The 20,412-nt window shown below is 40.6% G+C and overlaps 1 protein-coding gene and 2 long non-coding RNA genes across 3 annotated transcripts; 2 read left to right on the top strand and 1 right to left on the bottom strand.

Annotated features, from left to right (window-relative positions):
* Positions 1-1,895: 1,895 nt before the first annotated feature.
* On the top strand, positions 1,896-20,205 carry PGRMC2 (progesterone receptor membrane component 2). Its single transcript, XM_079153702.1, is given in 10 exon segments — positions 1,896-1,925; positions 1,927-2,106; positions 2,108-2,125; positions 2,127-2,138; positions 2,140-2,184; positions 2,188-2,220; positions 2,222-2,260; positions 2,263-2,338; positions 15,837-16,005; positions 17,980-20,205. Coding segments are annotated over 10 exon segments (684 nt in total). The 5' UTR covers positions 1,896-1,910; the 3' UTR covers positions 18,077-20,205.
* Positions 3,927-7,636, top strand: LOC306669636. Its single transcript, XR_013766185.1, has 2 exons — positions 3,927-5,342; positions 6,240-7,636. It is a non-coding gene; the product is annotated as an uncharacterized lncRNA (long non-coding RNA).
* Positions 11,160-14,216, bottom strand: LOC306669639. Its single transcript, XR_013766188.1, has 2 exons — positions 13,234-14,216; positions 11,160-13,151 (listed from the first exon to the last, which is right to left on the bottom strand). It is a non-coding gene; the product is annotated as an uncharacterized lncRNA (long non-coding RNA).
* Positions 20,206-20,412: the final 207 nt, after the last annotated feature.

Here is a 20,412-nt window from a genome sequence, read left to right as displayed (position 1 = left end):
GCCCCTTGTGAGCTACCACTTTAGGGATAGCTAATGACATAGTTATAAAGTCAAGGGGATATGAACAACCTACTATAAAGCTTCTGGGGTGCTTCCCGCTAAAACAGTTTCTCCCCAATCTTCCATCACTGGCACCTCCATTTTCTGTTTCCAAGTCTTAAAATAATTTGGACTTCTAACCCTTAACCTTGGGGTCTCTATGCATTTAGATTTGCCTGTAATGAGCTGAATTTTACTCCTGTTCTCCCAGTGTAATTGTTAACAGTGCCCACTTTCACTTCCAAAATGGCAAGATGGATTATATGGTTGACTTCATTCCCAACTGAGTCCTGATCACTCTGCTTCCAAAAAGTACCTCTAATGCAAGGGTCAGCAAACTGACCTGCAGGCTGTTTTTGTGCCTCCTGGGAGCATAAAAAACGACTTTTACATTTTTGAAAGACTGGGGGACAAAAAAATCAAGACTGCAATTTCATGACAACTGAAATCATATTTAAATTTCAGAGTTTCACTGGAACACTGCCACACACATTAAGTGTTATCTTCAGCTTCCTCATCGCAGGACAGCCGTGTGGCTGAGAGACCGCCCACCGATCCTGATACGGGCCCTTTTCCGAAAGGTTTGCCATGCCCTGCACTCGCGCACTAGCTCCGAGTCTCGTCCCTGCAGCCCACACAGGAGCCTACTGTGTCCCCTTCTTCTCCCTTTGCTGCCTTTAAACACCTGGATGCTAGGCAAGCTCCAGAGGAAGCTCTGATCCTGTCACCTGCCCCTTCCAGACCTTCAGTGATTGTCAGAGCCGACTGTACGGTCCTGTTCCTTGATCCTAAAGACGGTCACAACCTGTTTCTAGACTCCGCTGCTCTTCCCTCGAAGGCAGACGGTCTGCTTCGCTAAGCTGAAGGGCTTGTGCCCTAAGCAGCACTGCTTGCCTACGCCCCCTCCATTCCACGGGCTCCTCGGTGACACGGGCACAGCCACTTCTCAGCAGGCGGGGGCGCGGCTCGGAGACCAGGGCAACCGACGGGGTCGGAGCGGCAGGTCGAGCGAGCCGCGGCCCGGGGCAGGCGTGCCCAGGAGGCTCCGGAGGGCCGCGGCGCCGGGCCTGCGAAGGCGGCGAGGCCCAAGGCGCGCCGGCGGCACTGAGGGCCGAGCGGGCGCGGGAACGCCGCCTGCCGCCGCACGTCCCACGGCTGCGGAACTGGCACCGAGCGAAGAAGCCTCTGGCCTGCGGGCCTTCGCGGGGCTCTGCAGGGGCGGCCAGACCCCGGCGCGGCCCCGCGCCCTCTCGGGCCGAGGCTCCGGCTCGTCGCCGCGACTTCAGGGCGCTGCCTGGCCCGCACGCCCACGCGGCCGGCGCCTCGCAGAGAATACGACGCGGCGGCCGGGACCCGGTGGCGCCGCCTCGGCGCACGTGAAGCTCCCGGGCCGGGCGGGAGTCGGCGGACGCGAACCGAGACCCGGGGATGGAAGCGATTCCGGGGCGCACGCGCGCCGCGGGGAGACTGGGCGGAGCGCGCCTCCAGAGGAAAGGCGAGCGCGTGGCGCCCCGGAACCCGCGCACGCGCCGTCGCCTCGCCCCGCCCATAGCGCGCGCGCGCCGGCGCAGCACCCTTTCTTCAGACCCGCCCCCCTCCTGTAACTCGGCCGAGCGGAGGCGCGGACGGAGCGGGGGAAGTGTGGGGCGAGGTGGGCGGGGAGTCGCGCGCGAGCGCGGCCCGCGCAGAAGGGCGGGGCAGGGCAGAGCCGAGACAACGTTACCACCACCCGCTAGCGCCCAATCAGCCGCCGGCCCGGCCCCGCCCCCCGCGCGCTCCCTATTGCTGGGCGGCCCCGGGTGGGCGGGGCCGGCCGTGGGGTTGGGGAGGGCAGGGGGCGGGGAGGAGGAGGAAGGCGCTGGCGGGCAGTGATGGCGGCGGGTGAATGGGGACGTGAAGCTAGGCACCCTGGGGAGTGGCAGCGAGAGCGGCAAGCGACGGCAGCAGCGGGAGCCCGGCGGCGCGGGAGCGGCAGCGGAAGGGGGCGGCTGGGCGGCGGCGGCGTTGGCGCTTCTGGCGGGGGGCGGGGAGATGCTGCTGAACGTGGCCGCTGGGTGGCGCCTGGTGCCTGCTGGGGGCCTACCGGCTTGTGGGTGCGCTTGGGGGCGGCGGGGTCTGGGCGCGGGGGCCGGGGCGGGCGAGGAGTAGCCGGCCGCCTCCCTGCCGCGCATGAAGAAGCGGGGACTTCACCCTGGAGCAGCTCCGCCAGTACGACGGGTCCCCGCACTGCCGCGCATCCTGCTCGCGGTCAATGGGAAAGTCTTCGACGTGACCAAAGGCAGCAAGTTCTACGGCCCGGGTGAGGAGGGGCGAGGGGCGAGGGGCGAGGGGCCTGCGCCGGCAGGTGCGGCGGGCGCGGCGGCGCGGGACCCTCGCCCGGCCGCCCGGCCGGCCCGCCGCGCACGCCGCCCGCCCGTCCGCGCCCGTCCGGGTTCTCCTCGCGACTTTTTCGCGATCTGAAATGTTGAGAATGCCCGTCGTCGTCGCCGGTCGCGCGGGCGCCCGCCTTCCCTGAGCTCTCCGAGGTCTGGCGGGCGGGGGGCAGGAGGGTGGGGGTTTCTGAAGTGGAGACCCAAAGTTTGAGGCCTCGTCCGTCGCCCTTCCCCTGCCCTCGGCCTTCCCCTCCCCTCATCGGACCCTCCCATGAGGCCACGTTCAGGGACACGTCGTGCCCAGCCCAGCCCTCCGGTCTGCGAGGTCCGGGCGCATATGCAACACCTCGGGCTCCGGCTTAAGCCAGTTTTGATCGGAGATGCTTTCCAAGATTAACCCAGCCAGGGGACCAGGACCGACCCCCGACGCAGATCTGAGTGAAGGCTGGCGGGGACGTCGCCCTGGGGGGGGCGGAGCTTCCTGCGCCCAGCAGGCGTGCCTGTCTTGTTTCTTTTGTTTTTTCTTTCTTTTCCTTTTTTTTTTTTTTTTTTTTTTCTTCCTCTCTCTCTCCCTTTCTCTCCCTCATAGGAAGACAAGTATTCAAATACACGTTGATAATGGTTTATTGTATTTTCCCTTAGCAAAATTGGGGAGAAAAAACTTGGAAGAGCTGTGTATTCAGACCTCCTCTCCTTAGATTCTGGAATTTAAACATGTTTAGAGCTTTGCTTTTAGGGACCTGTCTGTGCAGGGTAGTTGATTTAGAAGCTCTTCTGTAACAGTGCAGTCATAACATACATTTCAGATTTTGCAAATAAACTTCAGACTCCAAGGAACCTGTTGGTGTCCCATAAAACTGAGCAACATTGTGCATTCTGGTTGTGCAGTGGTTAATACTAAGCTTTAAAAAGAAAAGTGACTACAGTAAGAGTAAATAATAAAGTTAGAGGCCTAAAATGACCTGTTAATGGAAGAAGTACACATCCAACTTTTAAACAGTCAAGGGGGGTTGACATTCTGGAAACAAATTATTACCTTTATTTAAACTATTAGTACATGAGATTTATTAACACTTGAAAATATGTACTTCCAATTTCAGTGCTTGGTGACTGGATGATAGTTTAGAAGTGCTTTGGTTTGTTAATTAGAATAGAGATAAGGGAGTTTTGGTGTTGGATCTATTTCATATATTTCTTGGTTGGTTGTATTTCTATGTGTATGTCTACCTTCAGTCAAACCAAGTTATAGATAATTTATAAGGTATTTACTTCTCGTCGTATGAATAAGAACACCAGATGTCTCCCTACTTATCAGTTGAAATAGTTAATGCTTTTTGTTGTTTATTTACTTAAGAGCATGTGAACAAGAGAATAGGGCCAAAGTACAGTATTTAAACAGACCAAATTAAATCAAGTTTTTAAACCAAATATTTACATTTTTATTTTGTACCTAGTTAAAGCTTTTCCCCCATTGGTATTAAAATCTGTTCAGTGATTAGAAGTTTTGTATAGGTTTACCATTTTAATATAGAACTCAATCTAAACTGATAATGAAGCAAAGTATTAATACAAAGAATCATTTAGTCCTCATACATTATGCTTTGGCACTGCCAGAAAATAGCTAGGGGAAAGTTGTGGACATAGTTGGGCAGCCTCCTTTGGCAAATGTTCTGTGACAGAATTAAAAACTAAGGTAAGAGTAATAGCCTAATGTAGACTGCTTTTGTGTGACTTGAGCACTGAAGAGTTCCTCAAGACAGTGATGTTACTTTTAGGTCAACTTCCTACCAGTTCCCAAGTTCTGATGAACAGCCTACGAGTGATGCTTAGTTATTTTATTCTAAGTATTGATAACATCCTACTAGAGGTATTTAGAATACCTTATTAAAAGGAACCATAGGGCTGGGGTCATGGCTCAGTGGTAGAGCGCTTGCCTAGCACATGTGAGGCACTGGATTCAATCCTCATAAAAAAAAATAAAGTAAAATTTAAAAAAAAAAAAAAAGGGAAACTTAAGGGTAGCCAGATCATCTTGGGGTTTAGTATGGGCTTATATTCCACATTATTAGAAAATATAGTGGCACTTTTCAAAAGTCCTAAAACCAAATTTCTATCTATAAAACAAATATAACTTCTAATAATCATTTTTATCCTCAAATAATTTGGTACCAGAATAATTCAGAAACAGTAACACTTATCTGAGAATCTTAGTAACTTGAAAGAATAAGCTAAGAGAACTAGAAAATCTAGTTTTTATGCCTAGCCAATAACTACTACCATTTCACAACCATTGTTTTAGAATTAAAAAACAGTTTTGTAATTTTTCATGATGTTGAGACGTATTTTCTCTGTCATACATTTTTAAAATTCAACTTCTTAAAAATTAATTTTTCAAATGTAATATTGACAACTGTAGTTAATACCAACTGGCCAAAAAGTGTTAAATATATTTGTCAATATTACATGTAGTAGCGGGTCAGGCACTTGGCCAGTGTGTGAGGAAAGCGTGATCGTGTCAGAAACAATGAATGGGCAGAGAAAGGAAATCAGATTTGTTAAGCATCTACTCTTACCAGATCCATTAATTTGTCATCTCCACAGTTTCTCCCTGAAGTTACTAAGTGTTCCTACCTGACAGATGAAGAGTCTGAGGTTTAGGTAAATGGGCCTGGGTCACAGACAGATCAAGATATATTTGACCATGAAGCTTATCTACACCATTTAGTAAACTGCATTCCAGGATAAACTTTTAGATAATCTTACTATTGTTTTTCTCTTATATCCCTCCCTGGTTCCCATAAGGATTAAAGCCTCAAAGAATCACTTTCCACATGCTGTACCTCTGTAATCCCAGCTACTCTGGAGGCTGAGGCAGAAGGATCACAAGTTTGAGGCCAGCCTGAGCAACTTGAAGAGACACCATCTCAAAAAGTAAAAGGACTGGGGTGTAGCTTAGTGGAAAAGCACCCTGGGTTCAATCCCCACTGTAAATAAAAGACACTTTTGTGGCTTTATGTTTGCTATCCAGTATGGTAGCCACATGCCTGAAATGGCCAAATTAAAATTAATATTAAAAATTAAAATTAAATTAAAAATCGAGTTCTTCAGTAACACTAGCCACACATCAAATGCTCAGTTACATGGCTACTGTATTTAACAGTGCACTTCATAGAGCATTTCCGTCTTCTAGAGAGTTCTGTTGAACTGCATTGATTCTAGAGGTCAAAGGAAAAGGAAGCTCTATTTCTTGAGTTTATTATTTCATTTAAATTTGAAACAGACGTAGGTAATGTTCTCATTTTACATTTGTGAAAACTGAAACTTGAAAGATTTTGCCCAAATTTATGTAGCTAGTAAAGAGCAATGTTAGAAATCAAACCCAGGTCTAACTGGCTTCATAGGCCACCCCTTTCCATTGTTGCATCTATCCAATTTCACCTGTTTACAGAGTCGCACTAGATTTTGAAGACTCGGTATAATTTTAAATAATTTTATCATTACCACCGTGGTACTCTACCAGTACATTTTTTTTTCATCTTTGGGGGAAAAAAAAAAAAAAAAAAACTTGGTCTTTTTAATAGTTTATCCACATTCTTCACATTCTTGAAACTTAGAATATACTTCGGATTTCCATGTGTTCCTCAACGTATACCAAAACAAGTCCAATTTGTCTTAAAATTCCACTGAAAAGAAAATAAGTCACAAAAATACCCCATGAGATGCCTGAAATTCAGGAGATTGGGGAAAGGAGCACACTAACCTTCAGGTGTTTTTCCTCCTTTTTCAAACTTTAGTATGTTAATTTTTATTTAATACTTTGGTCCGCAGAATTGCAGTTGAAGTAAGAGTTGCAATGTAAAGATCTGACCCAACCTGTACTCCTCTCCATGGGTAGCCTCAAGTTAGCACTACCTATCTGTCCTCCTCACTTCTTGCTTTGAAGCTAGGTAAATAAAAGAATCAGCTAAGTTTTCTGAAGAATTTTATATTCTGCTAAAATTTGTACTAGTTGTTTCTACAACACCTACTTGTTGGCCCTTGTAAGTTCAAACATCATTCCATTGTTCTTAATCTTTGAGGGAATTGTGTTTGTGTTGAATAGTAAAGCAAATCACAAAAGAAAAGTATAAGCCAAGTGTGAGACCAGAAGATCTTATTCAAGATAGAAGAAGTGGTAGGCTGGTAACATCTGGAACTAACCTTCAAATTCTCTTTTAATTGTTATTTCAATGGTTCTGTGACATAACACCATTCCTCCCCCTGTGTACTCATGATGGACACCACTACCGTTTTTTTTGTGTGTGTGTGTGTGTGTGATCTTCCAGAGCCTTCAGCCTGTCTCCAGATCTTTAAATGTATGGTTTAGGCTCCCTCTTTTCCATACTAAGAAGAAATTCCCTGGCTTTCATTATAGTAAAACCTTAAGATGTTTTAAGGGAGTTTAACTTGAGTTTGCAACCAGAATGTGTCCTACCCTTAAAAGAGTTAATGGTCTGTTGAGACAAGCAGTAAAAACATTTCAATACATAATTATAATTCGTAATTAAATATTCTATGAAGGAAATGAACAAGGTACATAAATAAAGGATAACAAGGGACTTTATTTAGACTGCTTAGTTGACAAAAGTACCTTATTTATATTAGATTGTCAAGAGAAAAGGGTTGACATTTAAACCATAACCATCCACACAGATTGGGTATGCAGGTGTTCTGAAGCTGGATTATTACTCTGATTACTATACATCAAATTGAAGCCTTCTAATAGTAGATCTAGAATTGATGATGTTGGAAATATCTTTATCATCTTTATTGATTTTCAGATTTGACTTCAGCCTTTGATTAGTATTACCTCAGTATTATCCTAACCCTTCACTTCAACTAATTTGTGTTATATTTTTGTTATATTTTTATTTTTCTCATAATAGTAGCTGGATTTTTTTTTTTTTAAGTCCAGGGGATTGAACTCAGGGGCACTCAACCACTGAGCCATATCCCCAGTCACTGTGCCTGGCTTGGACATTTTTAATCTCAATCAACACTTTGTATTTTAAGAGCCTAATCAATTCATGTGTTTTGTGATTACCGATACAGGTATGTTCATTTTTACCATCTTGCTTTGTGGTTTCTTTTTTCTGATAGTCCCCAACTTAAAATAGTTCAACTTAATTTTTTTTTTTTTTTTTACACTTTGCAGTGGTGTTAAAGCAGTACACATACAGAAGAAACTCTACTTCACATCTTGAAATTTGTTGTTTTCTCAGGCTAGCAGCCAGTCAGCTACCTGATCAGGAGGGAAATGGACGGATGCCCTACAGGGTACTGTTACTAAGCTAGGATGGTCAGTGACTTAGGTTGATCAAATGCATTTTTACTTAGTTTAACCCCACCATAAGCTGAGAAGTATCTGTCTTTCTTCTCTTCCCCAGTTTTTCCTTCTCAGATTTTCTTCCACCTACTCTGAATGCATTCTAGTTCTGTTTCTTTGATAATTTCCTTAAGTTTTGACTATAAACACTATCCTATCCATTGGAACAATATAAGAATTTTAGCCAAATATCATTTTAGTGTGAATTAGAAAGAGCTGCATCTTTAAGACAACTTACTGCCCTCTGACAGATTATTTCTTAACCTATATACAAAATTGCCACAACAGCAAATGTGTAGCATACCCTGGAGTGTGCAGCAGCGTGTGCATAGCTAGGCCCTGGTCCAAAGGGTTGACTTCCATCCCTCCCCGTCCTCTTTTCAGCGGTGTCACCATTAGACCATTGGCTCCACCGTAATTTCAGTTGATAGCGTTTGTAATCATCTTCATATTTACCACCATAGTTACCTTCTTAAGAAATGCACTGTTTCTTGCTTCACATTCCTTTGTTGAGAGTTCAGTGTTCATTTAGTGAGATGTGCCCTAAGTTCTTTTCATTGGTCGAAGACAGTCCATCGGTCCTCCCTCAGGAGTAACAGCTTAGGCCAGGCTCAGACTGTAGACAGTTGCCTTACCAATAGTCTCAATAGCATCAAACCACTGCACTCCACTTTTTGACAAGAAGTCACTTGTGGTTTGTCTTTCCTTTTATTAATCCATTGTCCCCTTTGGCTGCAATTGAGTTTCTTTTTTCTCTTGGTCTTTGGGATTCTGCTCTTTTACTAGGTTTTCTCCAGGTACGGTTTTGATTTTAACGTGTACTGTGCTTTCCTAAAACTTGTGAACATGTGTCATTCGTGTCTTAGAAATTTGCTGTGTCTATTCTCTCTGTTCCTTCCTCTGGAACTCCCAATAGATATGTATTAGCTTTTCATTCTGTTCTTTGTTTCTCATACTCTTTCTTAGGTTCCATTGATTGATTGATTACCATGCGGGGGACTGAACCCAGGCCTGGCCCATGCTATAGGCAAGTGCTCTCTGCCTTGCTGCTACGTTCCCAGCCCATTTCTTAATTTTTTGATAATTTGAATTTTATTCAGTGATGCTAGTTCTCTGTTGTGTGTGTTTACTCCCTGGTAGTTTGTGATTTTCATTATGAAAAGAATCTTCTGCAGTCACTGCATTTGTGATTTTGGAATGTTTTCTGTAATATTCCATGAACCCTGGGTTATGGAAGTGTTCCTATAGAGTGATTTGGGGGATGTTTCAAAATAGAGTCTCAAGTAAGATTTTTTTTAATGAGGTAATGCATGCTTAAGATAGAAAATTCAAAAAGATATACAATGAAAAATAAGTTTCCTTCTCACCAGCACCACATTCCCCTCCATAGAAGCACGGGCTTAGTTTCAGTGTTGTTCCAGAGCTCTTCTGTCCAAGTACGAGAATATGGGTATGACCTTAGTCCTCCACACTAACTACAGCATCCTGTGTGTACCTTTAGCAGTATTTTACTATCTCAAGAGCCTTTCACGTTTGTGTAGAGAGCTGTCTCATTTGTAGTCCACTGTTAACATTGGAGTTGCTCCCAATCTCTTACTGCATGCTGTTGCATTAAAAATTCATGTACATGTCACTTACACATGAGTAAAATTATAAATTCCTAGATTAAAATGAACTGAGGCTCATAGTATGGACAGTTTTCATTTGGGCATTTATTTCTGAATTGTCCCCTGGAGAGACTGGAAAAATTTATACTTCATGAAAATGCCTGTTTCTCACCCTCTTACCAAAAATGTTCTATTAAACTCCTTGGTCTTTATCAGTCCGAGAGATTAAAATGGCATCTCATTATTGTTTTAGTTTACATTTCACTTTTTCTGAGTGAGTTTCGGCTTTTCAAGAATTTGAGCCATTTACATTTCTTTCTCTACAAATTATTCATATATCCCTTGCCACAGGTTTTCAGTCATATTAATCTTTTCAGCCTTTACTGAAATATTTTTCCTAGTTATCTGTCTTTTCATTTTTTTGTATTTTTAAACCACACAAATTTGCGGTTTATGTATTATGTCCGCTAAGTTGTGTGTCATCCTTAAGGACTTTTATACACTTTTTTTAGCATCTTTAATACTATCATAGTTTTCAGTTTTTAGTTCCATTTGGAACTGATTTTGCTTTAAGATGTGAAATGAGAATTCGGCTTCTGCGAGGATGTTGTTCTGCTTTGAGCAGAAGCTCCACCTGCCCCACCCTCGTTCACGCAGTGCCCCTTCTACTGCCCAGCACTCAGTGTCAGCCCTCCCATTTGATCTCTGAGGTACTTGAGTTCTCGCTGTTCTTCACCTTAGACTCCTCATCCTACATGGATTAGGTGAACTCAGGCCCCACTCCCACAAATGAGACAGGCCTGGGGTCTTGATTTTTTAGTTTTCCCTTCCCCAATACTACCTGTGAGTTCAGAGGCCAAGGCCATAAACTCATTCCACAAGGTTAATGAGACTCTTTTGGTTTAACTTTCAGAAACAAGATTGGATTTTCAGTCCTTTGTAAAATCACTGTTTTGAAGAAATTTTCTAGTTTGGCCTCAACTTTAGACAGGTAAAATAATTTCCCCATTTTATATGTGAGGACTCTTACGGACTATGGAAAGTTAGACTTGCCTAATGTCACTAATTTAATGGATCTTCTAGAATGTAAGTATAAGAGAAATTCTTTCAGCTTTACTAACTCTAAAAGTCTTGGGGCTTCCTGGCCCTGGGGTGGGGGGGAGGTGTTGAACTTCATTTATCACTTTTATATATTGCAACATTTGTTCTTAGGCCCATCATAATCTTATTTAAATAAGTTACCAAGTATTATTGGATATTCAAAAAAGACTATTGTTGTAACAGGCCAGAAGACTGGAGTGTTTATAAACTTTAATAGTTAAAGTTTGATTTGAGAGCTATAAAAAAATTCATATAAATATAGAAGTAAAATATTTATGTAAATTTTTTCCTTATACATTTTTATTTCATGAAATGTTTCTTCTCTTTCTCCAATCATCCTAATAATTCTAGAATTATCAGTTATTACATACTTTTTTTTTTTGTTCTTGGCATTTTTTGTTTGTCAATTTATTCTTAAACATTGTTTTTTAATGAACATATATTGTTGCCATTACAAGAATATGTCACCCCATTCTGTATTAAAGTAAGCAGTTTTAGTATGCAGTCACTAATAGATTTATTGGTTTTTGAACTTTAAAAAGCTGAACTATAGTTGTTTACTCTAAAAAGTAATAGTGAAGTTTTAATTCTAACTACTTTCATATATTTAACTCTTTGAAGTAAATTTCCCCTTTAAAATGACCTAGAATATTTGTTACTGGCTAAACAATGCTGTTCTTTTTTTTTTTTTTTTTTTTTTGGTAACAAGGATTTTCTTGAAATTGTGAATCTGTTTTTCTACAGCATTGTATCTTAGTCTCTGATAAAGCAACAGGATATCTCTTAGTCATTACTGAATTACAGAGGCTCTTCAACCTACAGTGAGGTTACAACCTGATAAACCCATCATTAAGTTGAAAAAAAATCAGTAAGTCAAAAATGCATTTAACCTGCCCAGCCTTCCAAACATTGCAGCTTATCATAACCTAGCACTCCGGGACACTTAGCTGAGCCTATAGCTGGGAAGAATCGTACACAAAGCCTATTTTATACTTAAATGTATATCTCATGTAATTTATTGAGTACCTTATCCAAAAAGAAATACTGGTAACACCATGTGCCGTGTACAGGTGGCTTCCCCTCGATCACAGGGCTGACTGGGAGCTGCTGCTCACTGCCACTGCCCACAGTCCCGACCAGTACTGTGCCACCTATCACTAGTCCCAGGAAAAGATCAAAATTCAGAGTCTAGTTTTACTCATAAAATGAAGAGATTGGTTGGGCGTTGTCTATATTAGTCTAAATGAGTCTCAGTAGTCGGAAATAGCCAGGTTAGTCCACTGAGCCAGCCTTTGCTCTTGTTGGTAAATTCTGTCACACCTACAGACTTACTACGGTTTCAGATTTGCCTTCCTCAGGTAGCTCCCTGTTATTTTCAGTTTGGATAGTGGAGTATTATCCAACTGTTAGAATTGGTAACATTTAGGTTTGTCATGTAAGAGGGTAGAGGGCGGGGAGGGACTCCTGGCTTCTCAGACTTACTTCTGATTGTGTATTAAATGCAGTGAAATGTCCTTTTATTAGACCTCACCTCTTCCGTGGTCAGAACAACCCATGCTGCAATTCCAGCTCTAGTGCTCAATCTCAGTGTTGTGTTCTTTACAGGTCTTATGAAAAAGAGCAAAGAAAACTGTTGCCAAAAAGAGCTTTTCGCAAGTTAGGTACTTCCAGGGAAATTCTAAACATTTGGAGAGGGTAGCTCGGCACAGCCTAGGAGCAGGGCAGTATGCTCATCACTGAACCATCCTGTTCTATACAAGAGTTAAAAAACATCATTTTGTCTAGAATTTGGCATGGATTATGAACTCTTGACTAAAGTTTACTCTTACTAAGCTGTCTAAAATCAAAAAGCTAATACATGCGTGGTTTTGTTTGATTTTTATATTCAGTGTCAAGACTTCATTAGGGAACATGTCAGAAATTTACTAGAGAAAGCACTGGTGTGTATTAATATCAAAGATACAGATCAAAGGCTTACTGATTGATGGTTTTATTTTTATTTATTTAGTGCTTTCTTCTGTGTGCATATGTGTTGCGGGAGATCTTACCACAGGCCTCACGTGTTTGCTGGTTTTGTGATAATCCCTTCTTTGTATCACTTAAGCCTGTTTTTTGATTTCTAACTGAAGTGCCTGACATAGCTTGACTGTGGCAGGACAGGAGGCATCTGCTATGACAATGCTAAGAAAAGCTGTTGTCGATTTTCCTTCATTTAACAAGTATTCTAAAGTTACATTCCCCTGAAATTTTGTAATTAGTAAAGTGCTCCAGTTTTCAGGGATGACATTCCATCTTTGGGTTTGTGGGTCCCCAGTGTATTTCTTCAAATGTAATATTTGCAGTAGTTAGGAAACTGGGAGTCAGACTAAAAATTGTTAGCAATGTTAGGCAAGTCACTAAAGTAGGAAAGAAAGCAAAATTTGTTACCTTCCACCTTGTGACACTCCACGAGAAGAAAGTGTGGTTACTGGAAAATTCTTTTAAAAGTCAGTTATTAATTTCCATTTTTTGATTAAGACCATGCATGATCCATTTTATTTTTTATCTTGTCTTCAGTTGTCACTGTTGTAAGTTGATAACATTAGTCCTGTCAGCTGAAGAAGCTACACATAATGCTTATAGGTTTTTGGTCATCATTGTGTCTCAGCAAAAACTATCACACTTATTCTACACACGCGCGCGCACACACACACACACACACACACACACACACACACACACACACACACACACACACACACACACACACACACACACACACACACACACACACACACACACCACACACCCTCTTCAGTCTTCTGAAAGTACCCACTGCCACAAAGCATGTAGAGTTTCAAGGAAAAAAAACAGAACAAGACTGCTATTTTGGGATGGGCTACTTCTCCCTAGAAGTTGTCCTTGCTTAATTTTAGAAGTTAACATTTCCCCTAAGATAATTAACTCCAATTTAATGAACTTTGGATTTTACTTTGTAAATATAGACTGTTTTGAATTTCTTTTTCTAATACCCTTTTGAATGTCAGTTGAAATTATGGGCAAAGTTTGAAAGTCATAAATGTTGGCCAATGGTAAATAGTATCCCATTTTCTTATATAGAAGGTACATTTGAAAGTATAAAATGGTAGCCTAAGTTTATTTTAATAGGAGAGTGAGTAAATTAAAGGTGTAGCCATTCAGTGGGAAAGTATTGAATGATAAATGTAGTAGTAATATGGGAAGAGCTTAAGAATGAGAAAAGGAGGATAAAAAAAGTACTGTACTAGAAGTATTACCCTTGTTGTAATGTTAATATAACAATACCTAATAATGCTACTTTTAAATTACTGCCAAAGATACTTCAGTTCCATGCAGTGAACTTGTCAGAATGACTTTCTCATATCCAATAAACTTTATAGTACTTCGCTGTCAGTGATTCAAATTAATGTTCATAACTGTGGTAGATTTTTGTCTACTTAAGAAAACTTAGATTTCTCTCTTAAGGATACACTTTTTAACATATAACTTGCAATTTCTTAAATGCTTTCACATACGAGTATGGATGTAATCATTATTCTGCTTATTTTTTTTAAATTTCCCATTTTCTGCTGGTTACTTCTCATTAGAAAGTATTTTATCCTAATCCCTTTATTGACTGTCATCATAATAATGAATGAAGCCAGCAACTTTGGTGTTTAAAAAACTGTTTTCTCTGCATAATGACCTTTGTCATATATGAATATCTTACAGACTCGGAAAGTGTCTTTTGTAAAAATTTAGCTGATTTTGGCAATCTCACTTATTAGCATGGCAACTTAAAAAAAAAAAAAAAAAAACCTTTAAGCAGAAAAATCTGCTTGATCCCATTCTGCAACCCTGAGAAAAACAGCTTTGAAATTTTTGAGTTTTATTATAAAAAATCATTGCAAGCCAGGCACAGTGGTGCACCCTGTAATCCAGTGACTTGGGAGGCTTAAGGCAGGAAGATCATCAAGTTCAAGGGCCGACTCAAGCAACTTAGTGAGACCTAAGCCACTTAGCAAGACCTTGTTTGTTCAAAACATGAAAAGGACTGGGATATAGCTCAGTGCTAAAGCACCCTTGGGGTCAACCCCCAGTACCAAAAATTTTTTTCTAAGTAAATAGGACTATGCTAATAATATGAAGTAAAATTTTCTATCCCCTAGAAATGCTGTCATTATTAAAATACTTTGTATTCTTCCTGGTATTTTTCTTTTTGGTTTGGTTTGGGGTTTCGTTTTTTTTTCCCCTGGGTATTTTTCATACATATGTAAACATAAATATGCGTGCATTATTTTTTTTAATTCATAGTAAGTACTTATACTCTGCTGATTGCTTTTTTCCAGTAAGTATGTCATGGACATCTATGTCAGCACATTATAGTTACCTAATTCTTAACACCAAGTAGCATTTTGTTTAAATTAATGCACTGTAATTTATTTAATCAATTTTCTTGATATAGGAAATGGGTTTAAATTTGTCAATGTTACTGTTTAAATAGCTGGATTATCTTTTTAATTGTAATTTTGTGTAGAGATTTTGCTTTCATAAGCAAATCTGTTTAGGGTCAGTATCTTGAATTTCTCATTTGGAACTATGGCCGATTTATTGGGAAGAATACGTTATGTTGCTGTTCCATGCCAATCACTGTGCTGGCATTTAGGATACAGAAACGAACAGGGACAGGCGCTGCCGTCAAGTACAGATGTGCGATGCCTTAACTGTCAGCACTGCCGTCAGGCCTTCCCTTCCTCCTGAGGGTGGCACTTGGTCTTCCAGCAGCGCAGTCCAGAGCTATTCCCTTTAAGCTCCTTCCTAGGATTCCCAGAAGTCGTGACAGATGTCAAAACTGTTGTTTTCCTTAATGATAATTGTGTGTATATATTATGGTGGCCAATGATCTTTTAAAACAGGTCATACTTTTTACCAAAACATTTATTAAGGAAGATCTATTGAACTAATCACTGGACCTGCAAAGATGAAAACAGGACAGGAGAAAACTGTAGATTCACAGTTCACCTGAAGCTGCCTAGAACATAGCCATTGGTTATTTTTAGATCCCAGTTTAACAGCAGCCAGTGGAGTGCCATGTCTTCCTTAAGCAAACTGGCTTCTAAACCCTGACTTCTTAAGTCTCCTCAAACTGTAAAGACTAGTTTGTGGGGTACCCAAACTAATTGAATAAGGTTTCACTAAAAGGCTTTTATTTTGATCAAAGGCATATTTCGAATAAATTTTTTCTCATTATCTCATCTACTGTCTGTGCATACTTTTAAATCAAAGCTATGTACAAAGTATGAATTATGGTGGAGGATTTTAATCAGTCTATATAATTTCTTTTCTTTTTTTCAGCGGGTCCATATGGAATATTTGCTGGTAGGGATGCCTCCAGAGGACTGGCAACATTTTGCCTAGATAAGGATGCACTTAGAGATGAATATGATGATCTCTCAGATTTGAATGCAGTACAGATGGAGAGTGTTCGAGAATGGGAAATGCAGTTTAAAGGTACCTTCCTTTTGTTGGGTTCTTTAGAAAATCAATTATATATAAAGAAGTATGTACTATTTCACATGTTTTAAGAGCCTAAAGATGTCAGTTCTTTTCATTAACATCATTATTAGATGATATTTTAAGCACAGCTAAATATTAGTATGATTGTTACATGCGATCGTTATTTTGAAAGTCCATATTTTATTACTGACTTGTTACCAGGCTTAGTGGTATGCAGTTCTACTCCCAACTACTTAGGAAGTTGAGGCAGGAAGATCGGAAGATTGTTTGGACCCTGGAGTTTGAGACTAGCCTGCACAACATAGTGAGACCCCAAACTTAAAAAAAAAAAAAAATAACAAAAAAAAAAACTTGGCTTTTTACAAATTTTAAATCTCAAAAATTGTGAAACTTTTAGCCTTAAGACTTAAGGTATAGTTTTTTGTTCTTCAATGAAATACTGAATTGATGAGGATGTCAATACTATGATAATAATTTGTTCCAAAAAAATTTAATTGGACTTACCCTTGAACATAAAAGGAGTAGTGTTTCTCGCTTTAGCATGCCCTCACACCATCAGTTTCTACCACCTGTGTGATCCCGTCATGGTGGAGCTGATCGCTGGGCCTCGGGAGCAGCTGTTCTGGCTCCTTGGCTCTTGCGCTGGTCTTGTATGAAGTAGTTCTCTTAGTGCATCCTTTTCACAGCTGATTCAAGTAACTTAAATTGAATTCACTTAGCCTGGGTTTGGATTCCTGACCAAGAAACAAGCATGTTGACATGTATTACCTACGTACAAACGTCTAAATTAAACACTTGGTCACATAAAAACATGCAAAGTAGCAGATCTAAGAAGAGTGTGGTAGGGGAAAGGAGTAATAATGTCACAGGAGTCACACACTAAGACCTCAGAGAACACAGGGTAAGGAGTAACAAATGAATTTTTATCTTCTCATTTTTTTTCTTGACGACTACTGAGTCACATTTTCCCTCCAAGAGTATTTCTTAGTTGGATCTGTTTACCATGAGATTCTCTGCCTCATGGGCTCTTTAAGTCCCCATCCTTCTTCAACCCTAAGAAAGTCACCATTTCTTTTTTCATGGTCTGCACTTCAGATTATTAGATTTTATTCATCCCATTTATATGCAAAGCCCAATATAGTTATATATTTTAAATGGCTGTGAGCCCTACATTGCCAGCACATTTCCTTAATTATAATATTTTGAACTATTAAGACTTAAAGAACTAGGCTGGGGGTGTAGTTCTGTGTTAGAATACTTGTCTAGCATTTGAAAGGCCATGCGTTCAATCACCACCACCACCAAAAAAAAAAAAAAAAGTTAAAGAACTGTTCTGAGACTCATAGTGCACTTTAGATCAGCTTCAAAGTACACGTATCCAGCCAGGTGCAGTGGCACAGGCTTGTAATCTTAGTGACTTAGGAGGCTAAGGCAGAACTATCACAGGTTTGAGGCCAGCCTCAGCAACTTAGTGAGACCCATGTCTCACCATAAAAATAAAAAGGCTAGGGATATGACGCAGTGGTTATGTGCCCCTGGTTCAATCCCCAGTACCAAAATAAATAAATAAATAAATAAATAAATAAATAAATAAATAAATAAAAACAAAGAGGAGGAGGAAAGAGGAAAGTACACTTCTCCAGACATAACCCAAAGTTTGGTGTCAGCTGCATAGCTCTGAGGTGGGTCTTATACATGTATTACTGTTCTAAAAGTTCTCCAGGTGTTTCTGACATCTTGTCCAATTAAGAGCCACTGGTATAGAGCAACCTATCCAGCAAAAAATAATTTCCCAAGCCTTGTAAGCTCCTGCTTGCTTTTGTTCAGGCTTTCCATGGGTTTAAAGACAAACCATGGGGTAGCCATTAGGAAGAACTTAGCTTATTGTGTATGATCCCAAAAGATACAAGCACCTTCCCTCCATATGATGGAATAGTGAAGCCAATTTGAACCATTACTGATTTTCTTTGATATCTTTCAGAAAATATGATTATGTAGGCAGACTCCTAAAACCAGGGGAAGAACCTTCAGAATATACAGATGAAGAAGATACCAAGGATCACAATAAACAGGATTGAACTTTGTAAACAACCAAAGTCAGGGGCCTTCAGAACTGCAATTCTTACTCCCTTTCACAGAATGTCCAGTGGTCTTTGGGTTTGATTCACCTGCTGCGAAAAACATTCAACAGATTGTTGTAGAAGATATATGGGTTTCACTATGAAGACTTGAATACTAGACATTATTTATGCTGCCAAACTCATTTGTTGCAGTTGTTTGTAATGTCTGGTGGGGCTTCACGTCCTGAAAAGGAGGAGGACAGGGATTTTTTTAAACTGCAAGAAAGTCACGAGGTTACTTTTAGTTTTTTCTGTTTCTCCTCTTTGTCTCTTCCTTCCTTCTTCTCTTCCTCCCTCTCCTCCCTCCCTTCCTCCCTTCTTCTTTCCTTCCTTCCTACTTTCCCTTCCCTTTCTTACCTTTTTTTAATTTTTTTAAATATATCAAAGACAACCAGATATGTATTTGCTACTCAAGTGTACAAATCTCCTCAGAAAACAGCAAGGGACTCCTGTTTTCAAATGCTGTGTTTTTCATTTGAGCATAAAGGAGGGAGGAGACCTGAGCAGGGGAGGTAGTAGTCACAAGTTGAGTCGTCATTTAGGCTACTGAAACATTAAAATGTGAATTCCCAAGTTTTTCTTTTTGGGCTTTGTCAGGGAAAAGAAAAAAACATTATAATAATTTTTGGAACTTCGATTGGATTTAAGTCAAAGCAGTTTCCCCAAATAAGATCATTTGAAATCAGTTTTATTCCTTTCCTTCCTCCCCCTAGGTCAAGTCAATATTAATTGTGCCTTATTTCACGTCCATAGACTTGAATTATTTTTAGGGTAAGTCCCTATATGAATTCAGAAGTCACTACAAGCAGCATTGAGACTGAAGTTGGAATATTCTGTTCACAAAACCTTGAGTCATTCTGTGTATATAGAATGTAAAAGGAATATTCAGTGTTAACTGCCATATATGTTAATATACACAAACTTAATTAGCAGTGTAATGGCACAAATGCACTCCCCCCATGCTTTCCTCTTTTCAAAAAGAGAAAGAAAAATCAACAACTCTTATTCCCCAACAGCTGTCTGATTTCAGGAGTCTGACCCTCACATCTCACTGGTGTGGGTGCATGGTCGTGGTGTGGATGTTTGTGTGGGTGTGTCTGGGTGTGTGAGAGTACCTTGGAAGGGACTCTTTCTGCAGATACTGTAAATACAAGTACCGTTTTAATAAAGCATGTACAATAAACCAAAATAAGCTTGAGTTGGACTTTATATGCAAAACTGTTAAAATAGCCAGTGCATTATGATATGGTGATAAGGTTGTGCCTTTGATTCAAGATAAGGAAAAAATTTTGGAAATGAAAAAAAGGCACTGGTTAACCAAGTTGTACACATTGTACCACATTCAGTATAACTTAGGAAGAAATTCCACTTTTGTGGAACATTCTCAAGAGATCTGAGATATTCAGGTAAGAGTAGATATATTAAAGTGTACCGTTTTTTTACTTTATATTTTGATGGGAACTGATTATATTAGAAGCAATAGCACTCCAGACAGTAGTTACCAACACACAGAACAATAAAGCTTATGTCCAATAGATATTAAATTCTTTCATTATTGGGTTGAAAATGCCCTTACTACAAAGCCCTCATAGGTCAGTTCTTGATTTCACCATGACTCTGCAGGTTCTTGGTTGGGGATAAGTTGCACCAAAAACCCAGAATCTACTTAAGTCACTATTTAAGGAAAAGACCTGCTTAATGATATTTGCAGAAGACATCAAAGAAAGGGAGACCTGGCTGCAGCAGGAATGAAGTCTGCATTCTGTTCAGCCCCACAGTGTTTTCTAGAAGGATGGTCTCTGGCCAAACCTGGGCTGAAGAATGGTTGTGAGGGCCGAAGTGTTGGCCGACGCTTTGTGTTTTCATGTAAAAGTATTTTCTCAGAATTTGTTAAAGAACTCCTCTGTAGTAAACTGATACATATATGAATCATTGGAGCCTAAAGTTCAATAATATATTTGCACTTGTGAATAGTGAAACACTTAAGACTCATGCGGTAAAAAATTATGCAGTCTGTTTAGAAAAAATGAGTAATTTTGTGTTCTGGACTTGAAATAAACTGTTCTGTAGATGATTTCTTAATTCTAGCTGAATGTTTCTCATTCTCCAGTTTACCTAGTAGTCTGAGTACGGGGACCTGGCCTTGGTGTTGTTCCTACTGTGTTCCCCCTTAGCCCAAATTTCCCAAGTTTGTCTAATTATTGGAATCACTTGTCCTTAAATCAAGATTCTTGGATCCAGATCTACCACTGCTGAGGCAAAATCTTTATGTGTTGGGTTCCTCAGGTGATTCT

Source organism: Sciurus vulgaris, assembly GCF_902686455.1.
Source record: "Sciurus vulgaris genome assembly, chromosome: 9".
NCBI classification, from domain to species: domain Eukaryota; kingdom Metazoa; phylum Chordata; class Mammalia; order Rodentia; family Sciuridae; genus Sciurus; species Sciurus vulgaris.
The sequence above is the reverse complement of the archived record's forward strand: the minus strand, read 5'-3'. Positions and strand labels throughout refer to the sequence as shown.